General features: G+C 35.9%; 1 protein-coding gene across 1 annotated transcript; it reads left to right on the plus strand.

The window, feature by feature from the left end:
* Positions 1-4,729: 4,729 nt before the first annotated feature.
* Positions 4,730-9,807, plus strand: LOC147853771 (P-loop NTPase domain-containing protein LPA1 homolog 1-like). Its single transcript, XM_087332505.1, has 8 exons — positions 4,730-4,996; positions 5,148-5,325; positions 5,801-6,129; positions 7,043-7,124; positions 7,240-7,686; positions 7,796-8,566; positions 8,987-9,091; positions 9,168-9,807. Exons 2-8 carry the CDS (start codon positions 5,161-5,163, stop codon positions 9,324-9,326), a joined length of 2,058 nt encoding a protein of 685 aa, XP_087188631.1. The 5' UTR covers positions 4,730-4,996; positions 5,148-5,160; the 3' UTR covers positions 9,327-9,807.
* The last annotated feature ends 229 nt before the right edge of the window (positions 9,808-10,036 follow it).

A 10,036-nucleotide genomic window follows, 5' to 3' on the forward strand; every position in this document is an offset into this window, starting at 1 on the left:
TTTCCTCTCCATTAGAATGTGTTACTTGTGAATTTTTGTGAAAGTGGTGTTGAAGCAAGCATGCGTTAACATGTATAATGTTTTAAACAATGAAACATAGTTAGAATCGATGCCTAAGTTGCTCATCTCCTTCTTAATAGCTCGTTCATATAAAAAGCCCCAAGAGGGATCTAAACTTGTTACATTTATTGTTCAATCCAAAACCAGGCAAACTTTGCTTGTCAACCATAAACTTGTTCTCACGTTACAGAAGAAGCAAACATAAAATTGATATTGAAATGTATCTACAATGTTAAACCACTTCAATTACAACTACCAAAAATCTTGAACAGTTGAACTTTATATATGAGGCTCAATCTTCATACGTGAAAATTTTGAATCATCTCTTTACAACTCAAATTTGTGAGTTTGTACACTAAATCTATGACATACACAACGTGAAAGCTCTAAGTTAATTTGCACATGATGTTGTTAGAAAGATTTATAACTATATAATTCTCCACTAACATGTAGCATAAGATCCAACATACTTATTTTGCAATTGTATAGGATGTCATTCACCATCAAAATGCAACAAAATTCAAGCACGTCTTGCTACTTGGTGAAATCATACCAAAATGAGAGGAACATTGGATTTTGTGTCCCTCTTTGAAGTACAAGGCACGTTGTTTTGGCCACTTGCAAAGAAAAGTGAGCCTATCAATGGATCATTTGGAGTTGAGGATTGACTCAATATCAAAAGTTGTTGGGGAACTAAGATTGCGGAAATAAGTATTTAAAGAGAAATATAGTTGTTGAAATCTAAAACTCAACCTAATGTAGATTTGGGGAGGGCATAAAAAGGCGAGCTAATTGCTTTATCATTTCAATCACTTTCCGAAGATTGGTTGCCTTTCATGAATACATGTGTGTGTGTGTGTGTGTGTGTGCATATACATACATACATACATACATATACACGAGTTGGATTCTTCATTGATTTGTCAATTAGAACTTCTCAACCTTGAACCTTGTGAATGGATCTTTGGTTTTGTATTGTTCCTTGGAATTATCAGTATTATGTTTATTTTAGGATCGGCATGTTAAGTGTGTGGTGAGAAGGGGGAATTGTAAGTCAACACAATTCTATTTTAATAATTAGTTATCACCAAGTGTAAGGTGTAGAGTAGAGAATCGATAAAGATATCATGCATGTAGTGTTCAGTGCCTACAACTTTTGTATCAAGATAATTCTCTATGTGTTGTTTTTTCGACTCTTTGAATTGATAAAGATATCATGCATGCTTTGTTGAGTCCTTACAACTTTTGTATAAAATATTAGAAATTACCATAATTCTCTATGTGACATTTTATCAATTGTCTCCCTACTTTTGTTACCTTCATTAAAAATCATCATTAAATTAAATTACCTTAATGGCAAAAGTCGTATCCTCAAGGTTTCATAACCATGATGGAATCCCCAATTCAATTAGTGGTATCGTAATTTACTTTGCCATGTATGTATCTTATGTCTCAGTCATAAAACAAATACGAGCATTAATTGAGGTCTCATACCACTTATTCATTACCTGTAATTGAAATATGCGTGACATGATTAGCTTATTGAAGTGATACCACCAACTAGTTCCCAATGCCATCTTTTTTTCTTGCACACAAATTTGGTAATAATGAGGCCAACTAATATCCATCAATGTGAGCATGCACGATTACTCCACCTTAAATGTTCTCCTATAAGTAAACAACATGTGAATTTTAATTTGTAATCAGAATTAATCCTCATACACCATACTACGAGTGAATAAGTGTACCATTTGATCCTTGTTGTACAAACATAATTGTTTTTATAGTGAAAGAGATGACACATCGAAGAAGAAAACTCGTACCTCTTAAGTCATCAACCCCAAATTTTCATATGAACCAATTGTACCATTTTGTAAAATTGTTATTGGGTGTGCAATTCTTGGTCAACTTTCTGGATCATGTTTGATCCGTCATCAAGGTAAAATCACAATCCATAACTTTACACAAGCATTTACATATTAAGTTGCACAAAAACTTCAATCAACATACGATCATAAATATTTCTATAGTTTATCTTAGTTAAAGTAACTTACTAGAAGATAAGTAATATAACATGGATGTGACTCAAAGTTACAATAAACTCCCCAAAGAGACCATATTCACAAAACAATAGTGTTGCCTGTGACCATTTTTATTATCCAATACATAATCACCATAATATTTTACGCAAGAAAGGAGAGCTTTCGCTCTTAGTTTAATTGTGTGTTGTTTCATTTAATGGGGTCATAAAGGTGGGAGTGCAGTTCATGCATGGATCTGGGAGATTTTTGGATTTTGTTCAAGTGCAATGGTTATTATGAATCTTACCCAATTATGTGTTTATTTGGCCACAACTATAAAGTATAACATTGATGTAGAGTCCTCTACACATACAAATATAGAAGTAACTATAAATTGGTTGGCATTGAGGGGGTTAAACTAAGTTACAAGTTAATACTAGTCTCCTATACCATTGTTTTATCAAGTCTCTTTGATGGCTATCATCTATGACTAAAGAATAATGAAAAGGTGCACAACTTTGATTATAGATGGTAACAAATCTTGATACGTAACAATTTCACTCTAGCAAAGATCTTCATTTGCAGAGTATTGGTCGGGGGTTAATCTTTGGTATTAGCTCTAAAAAGATGTGAACGATCAACATGCAATTGCTTCTTTTGTAGTATTCAAATGGAAGATAATACTCATCGTTTCATACGATGTCTAATTGCTTGTTACATTTTGGGTTACACTTTTTAGATTGGACGAAATTTGTCACATTGTTATATGAATCCAAGATAGTGGGTGTTTGCAAAATTTGGATAGCTCGACCCAATATTAGAGGTGGAGATCACTTTTTCTTTATGAGATATTAGGGACATCATAATAGGGATATGCACAAAGCTTTTGGATTTGATGGTAGGCATGCAACTAGAAAACATCTATGAAACCTGAAGGGAGTATTGATGTGGTAGTTTTGCTCAGGGGAGCACCTCAATATTCCTTGGTGGTGTCCATCTTGCCTTTTACCAATTCAACTTGTCCCACTACCCAATGCCCATGTAGCGATGACACCATTCAAATGTGGTACCATTGTCATGTTTTTCACACATTTATTGATATAGTTGTGTATTTCCACCACATACATATATATAAACCAAATGAGCTACAACCTTATGGGCACGCACACACACACACACACACACTCTCTCTCTCTCTCTCTCTTTCTCTCTCTCTCTCTCTCTCTCTCTAGAGAGCCTACATATAGATAGCCAAAGAGGGAGAAAAAGAATGCTTACATAAAGTACCATTGTTGTCACTACAGTTTACAGGAATACGAAAGGACGTCCAACCAGTATGGGAGATATTGAGTAGTACCACTATATATCATATTTGGAAGACTAGGTGCTCTCTTATTTTCCAACAACTGAAAACACCACCGGCCGAATTGGTCTCAAATATTTGGTTAGACATAGTGCATACTTTGAAGGGACAATGGGATGGTATTATTGGTGACTCTGATGCTAAGATTGCTCAACGACATGAGTTTATCACTATATGGAAACCTTCTCCATTCATGACAGCCAACTGTGGTACTCCTTATTGGCATTATCAACCTCCGAAATGGTTGTTTCCCCCCCCCAATTACATAGAACTTTGAATCTTGTAAAATGACTATACTAATGACAGGATATCTTTTTAAAAAAAAGAAAAAGAAAAAAAAGAATGCTTACATGGTTATAACTCAATTGGTAAGGTTGTTTGATGGAGATCGGAAGGCCACGTGTTCAACAACAACAACAGGAAGACAATGCCGAGCCTTGAACCCCAAGTCAATCCAATAAGAGTTATGAGAGGAGAACCTACCTAATTACCGATGCCCAAAGTTGAGGCATAACAACTAGCCATGCAAGGGATCTATGCTTGACATCCTCCTCGAGCACTGTACTAAAAAAAACAAACATGCCTTTGTTGGGAATGTGTATGTGTTTTAAAGCCATCACCAATGGGAACCAACCAACCCATCATTGCCCACCGAAGAAACACTTTATGCACGGGATGGAAGACGAGAATGCCATCCTACATTTGAAACCCGATGCCACAACAAACAACAACAAAGGGTCCAAAGTTTCAAATGAAGATCTATTTGGCAATTTTCGCAAACTTGCCCCCCCATCGGGAACCTTGTCCCCTTAGGAGTTGTCTAAGTTGTGCTTGATCGTTACTCTTCTTCTCGTTGTAGTTAAGCATAAGCAAAGGATGGGGCATGTGTTTCAATGTAAACATACATACATAACATACATACATACATACATAGACACACATACGTGATACATGCATACTTACATACACACATATACATACATACACATACATACATACATACACACAAACATACATGATACATCATTGATACATACATACATACACACAAACATACATGATACATCATTGATACATACATACACATATACATACACACATACATACATACATACATACACACATACACACATACATACACACACACACACACATACATACGCACATACATACACACATACATACATACATACATACATACATACATACATACATACATACATACATACATACATACATACATTTTTGAGAGAGAGAGAGAGCGCAGTAGTAGGAGGGGGGTGGGGAAGCAAAGAATTAGAAAGCATGATGAGAGAGCATGGCGCGATCATGTCACATGTTTCCATCTTGGGCGATTGTCTGTCTACACAGACCCAACAAGCAAGCTCTTTTGGCTATGGCGAATCTGTTCCCACCCAAGAAGAAGAATAAGAAGAAGAATAAGAAGAAGAAGAAGAAGAAGAAGAAGAAGAAGAGGGCAATGAACGGCCTTCCCCCCATTAAATCCATCGCATCTCTACCGCTTCCTCTTCCTCTTCCTCTTCCTATCAAGGTGAGATTAATCCTTCTTTATCTTCATTCCCCCCACCGTTCTGTTTCTCCTTTCTTATTCCATTCACTTCTTGTTTAGTCCCCCCCATTCATATTTCTATTCGTTTTAATAATCTCTTTGTTCATTTTATGTTTTTTCACCCACTCTCCAGAGAAGCTCCAGTGATGGCAGAGAGGCCTAAATTGTTGTATATAATCGTTGAAGATGTGGAATCAGAGGCCCTTTCAGAGGAAGGGAGAAGGATTCCATCTGTTTCTTTCAGATATACTCGGCCTGTTCTGCAGAGCACCTTGCAGTTTATTGGATGCAAGGCGAGACACGCTTTCAAGGTAAGAAATCGTACATGTGCATACATGCATACTGATGTATATATACACATATATACATGCATATGAAGTATGTATAGGAAAGAGGCATCAATTGCTTCCGATATTCATACATATCTTCTTCCTCAACTATATATATATGAAAATGGTTTGGAGACAAAATGTAAGAATTTGGTGCTGTTTTGTTGTAGACCTTCACTCTCAGTTTCTTCGTGGTAGGCTGCTCTTGGGATTTAAATGTTGTTTTATGGTAATTTTGGCTTTTCCTATTTTGCATGCTCTTTCTTATTGCGTTCGTAGAGAATTTGTGGATTTATTTGTTCTTTTATTCATGGTTGTTTTCCTTCTATGCTATTGTTAATGCATGGTTATCAGATTAGCAAGCACGTTTCAAGGTTTATTTTTTGTCTATCTGTTTTTAGTTGTTCAGACTTGGGTTTCTTTTCTGAAAGGTCTTTCTCAATGCCACTTTTATTAGATTAGCAATCGAGTATTCGATGTCTTGTCTCAAGGCAAGAATGGATCATCTCACTCCGAGTGTGAGTTTCCAATGCATGACTTCTCACAGTGTCTTTCGGATTTGGAGAAAGATAATTCCCAGGATTCTTCTCCTGAAGATATTCAGAAAGCTGCAGAGAAGAATGAGGTAAAGCTCAAGGAAATCACAAAGAAGCTCTATGATGTGCATAAGCGGCGATCTACCCTCGTTCTGGACAGAAATAAGTTCATGAATGCAGTTTGCGATGCAATGTCTGAGTATCGTTATTTTGGACCTAATCGGAGGAATGACTTTGCCTTGGCTTGCAAGTACGTGAATATGATCCATCTACAAGCTTATTTTTGGGATCATTACTAGGTTTTTTTTCCTTTGCATTTTCTTGTGTTTTTTGATGAGCTATAGTATTTTACTGATTCCTTTACATTGCAAGTCTATAGTATTTTCTCGTGTTTTTTGATGAGCTATAGTATTTTGCCAGTAAGTCTCTGTGGGCTTCTATGTTATTTTGTTACTTTTATTTCTGGATGGATACTCTAGAGATGAAGAGATTGCACTCATAGGTTTCCTTGTTTTATGTGTGTTCTCATGTTTTCTACATAAAGTATATTTTTCTTTTTTCTTTTTGTATCCAATTTTATTTCATATGTTATTAAACATTGGCTGAAATTGCATATCACTGTTGATACTTTAAACATGTTTGCGTGTAATGACAAGAAGGGTTTATATGTGATTCTTTTTCTGAGCGATTTACGTTTTCTGCTTATTTTCTCTTCCTTTTGGTTGTTTTAAGATGTCAAATTTCTCTATCACTGTGGTCTGTTATCTTTTACTTTCCTGCATTTTTCATCTTAACATTTAGCATACAGTTCTTTTTGCAAAGTGATTCACATTCTATGGAAACTGATTTACATTCTAAGGGTTCACCTTTTGGTTACTTCAAGATTTACTTGTAATGCCTTTTATATAATGCAAGATAGCATCTAACATGTAGTGTTGGTTGTTTGAATGATAAGAGAAAATATCTTATTCAATTATTAGTTTTATTGTCAATGTATGAATGTGTATATATTCCTACTTTTGAGAGATTGTGTTTGCAGTGAAAAGATGCATTCTTTGTCAGGCTTGAGGATTTGTCATCGCTTTCTTTAATCACTTTCTTCTGTTTTTTCATTCAATCATCATGTTTATATTCCAAAAATTCAAAATTTTTTCCACCCTCAGAATTCGGGAGAAGCGCACATCTGTGACAATCTTACTATGTGGAACAAGTGGATGTGGCAAGTCAACGCTGTCTACTTTGCTGGTATTCAGAATTTCCTTTATACATACATAATGTTGTGTCACGTTGGTGATGTATTTTCTATAGGAGCATAAGAGTTACCGTTAATCTCTGGTAATTATTGTATCGAATATGCCAGGCTAGCAGGCTTGGTATTACTACTGTAGTGTCAACGGATTCTATTAGGCACATGATGCGAAGCTATGTTGATGAAATAGAAAATCCTCTCTTGTATGCTTCAACATATTCGGCTGGAGAACATCTTGACCCTGTGGCAGTTGCTGAGTCAAAGATGAAAAAAATGTCAAAGAAAATGGAAACCCATAGGAATGATGGGACTTTGCAACGTGAAAAGGATTTCTCTATAGTCATGAATCAAAATCATAAAGTAAAGCCTCAAACCCATGAAAGTAGCATTGTGTTTAGCATGGGTGAGATAACAATCAGTGCCAAAACAATGGCAGTAGAGGGATACAAGGCTCAAAGTGAAATGGTGATTGATAGTCTTGATAGGTTGATTACTTTGTGGGAGCAAAAGTGTGAATCTGTTATTATCGAAGGGGTGCATTTGAATTTAGACTTTGTGGTATGTAATATCTTTATATTAGCGCCAACATATTAATTGCGTCATTATAATGATGTAAACATCAGTTTTTCTGTGACTGACGTCCCCGAGACTGATTGTTATTTTGCAGACAGAACTGATGAAGCAGCATCCAACCATTATTCCATTTATGATTTATATTGCAAATGAAGAGAAACATCTTGAGAGATTTGCCATTCGTGCAAAATACATGACCTTGGACCCTGCAAAAAACAAGTATGTTAAGTATATCCGCAATATCCGGGTGATACAGGATTATCAATGCAAAAAAGCGGATAAACACTTGGTCCCGAAAGTTAATAACACAAACATGGACCAGAGTGTGGCTGCGATACATGCTACCATTTTTGCTTGCTTGCGTAGGAGAGAGGGAGGAGAGTCATACTATGATGTGACCACAAATGCAGTTAAGATGGTTGATGATGAATACAAAAACCAACATGCTGCAAATTCTTTGGGTTCAGAAAGAATGCTTCAGATCATACACCAGAGAGGGTCATCACATCATTTGATTGCACTTGTGAATAATGACGGTTCGGTTGCGAGAGCATGGCCTGTTGAAATGGTTGATAAACGACCTGAAGGAGAAGAACGAACTACTTCTATTAGTAATGATAAAATTAATACATCGTGCCCATCATGCACATATGAACCTATAGATGTGACAGTCAATCTTCAATTTGGCAATTTCGGGCTCAGTGCTTGGAAGAACGATGTGGGTGGGGCAAATTATGGAACGAATGTGGATGCTCCTAGCTCGAAAGTGGACATGCTCGATTCCTATAAGAGCAGCCACGGAAGTAGTCAATATGCATCATGTTGTTCAACCTCTTCCCACGGACTTGAAGGACCTGAAAAAGAGGTATGTATTGCTAACCTGAAGTGAATTAATATTCCATATTTAACTTCAATTATCATATTATATATCACTTGGAAGTTTCCTCTTTATTATATAGTTTGATTCAGGTCTTTTGTCAAAGGGTGTTCTATTTGTCCTTAAATACCATATATAAATCATTTGAGAATTTCCTCCTGAACTCCTTTTAAATCTGTTTAAAAAGATTAGGAGTACTACAAATGAGATATCATATAAAGCTGTTGGTTAATATGTATATCTTCACACTGCATCTGCTGATTTATAGTGGAAAATGATAGGCCCAAGGTCGTAATTTCATTTCCTAAATTAGATAGTATTTTCCAAATAATCTGGAGTTTGTGTTTTTAGTTCTAAGTTTGAAGATCTTCTATTTATAGCTATTTAACAAGACTCTTGTTTGCCCAGCTTCTCTATGACAGTAAAGTGTATGGGAGTGATGAAGAGCAAGGATTGCTTGATTTTGATAGTGAGGAAGACAATGCTGAAAGAGATCAACCTCTTGAGGTAGAGGTGGGTATTTTTTGTTAACTTGAAAGAGTAAAAAAGGTCTTTTATAGTCATGGTTTAGTTATTTTTGTGTATACAGGTAGAGGGTTCAGTTGAGGATGGTAGCATTTCATCAGATGAGGAAGATGATAGTGGTGTATCAGTTGATGAAGACAAATATATTGAAGACCTGGAAATCGTTGATCGAATCGGTTGCGAGAAGACTATGTACCGAGCTGCTCACCAAATCAGATGCTAATCCATTCATTATGTTCGATTGAGAACCCAATATTGTCAATTATCATATGGCTACTTTAGGTTGATTTTCTAGAATGGATTTTGTTGATGGATTTCCCTGCCAGAGCTAGCTCATGATAACACAATGCTGAATGAGTTTCCAGTAGAGAAGTACATGGAAAACATTTGCATGGGCGTTGGAAGAGAGATTTCGATCAGTGTTTACCTATATGGTTCATATTGAGCTATTGATATTTACAGTAAAGGCAAAATTGTATGCTGTATGGTTTTGCATAAAGTATTTCTATATTGCCTCCCAAAGGAGGTTCTCCTTATTGAAGGAATTTGTTGCGTGTAACCTAGTGGATCCATTATTGTGAAGTTACTGGCTATTGGTGGTCTTGGTTTGCGAAGTGTGTTGATTCATCGGAGGGTTTCCACTTATAGGAGGTGTTTACTGTGTAGAGATCATGTCCATGGTGAAAACGGCGTATTATTGAATGTAATAATTTAATGTATCTATTATTGTAAATTTACTCCATATTGGTAGCAAGTTATTAATCATTTATTTGTGTTCTGTCACTGATTAACATGGTATTGGCTTTTCTAAGCCTATTTGTTTGTTACTTGTATATGATAGGATATAAACCTAGTGATCTTGGTGTGCAAGAATAAGATATATTTGTTACTTGTATATAGGATATAAACCTAGTGATCATAGTTGTAGTTGCC

The sequence above is a fragment of the Azolla caroliniana genome, unplaced genomic scaffold (genome assembly GCF_043228905.1).
Source record: "Azolla caroliniana isolate FFs.n. ecotype wild unplaced genomic scaffold, voAzoCaro1.0.p SCAF_16, whole genome shotgun sequence".
NCBI classification, from domain to species: domain Eukaryota; kingdom Viridiplantae; phylum Streptophyta; class Polypodiopsida; order Salviniales; family Salviniaceae; genus Azolla; species Azolla caroliniana.

Bases quoted from the DNA above. Each gene is read 5' to 3' on its own strand.
- LOC147853771 (XM_087332505.1), top strand. From the start codon at position 5,161: ATGGCAGAGAGGCCTAAATTGTTGTATATAATCGTTGAAGATGTGGAA. The intron at 7,125-7,239 runs GTATTCAGAATT...CGAATATGCCAG, and splicing joins CAACGCTGTCTACTTTGCTG to GCTAGCAGGCTTGGTATTAC. The intron at 9,092-9,167 runs GTGGGTATTTTT...TTGTGTATACAG, and splicing joins ATCAACCTCTTGAGGTAGAG to GTAGAGGGTTCAGTTGAGGA.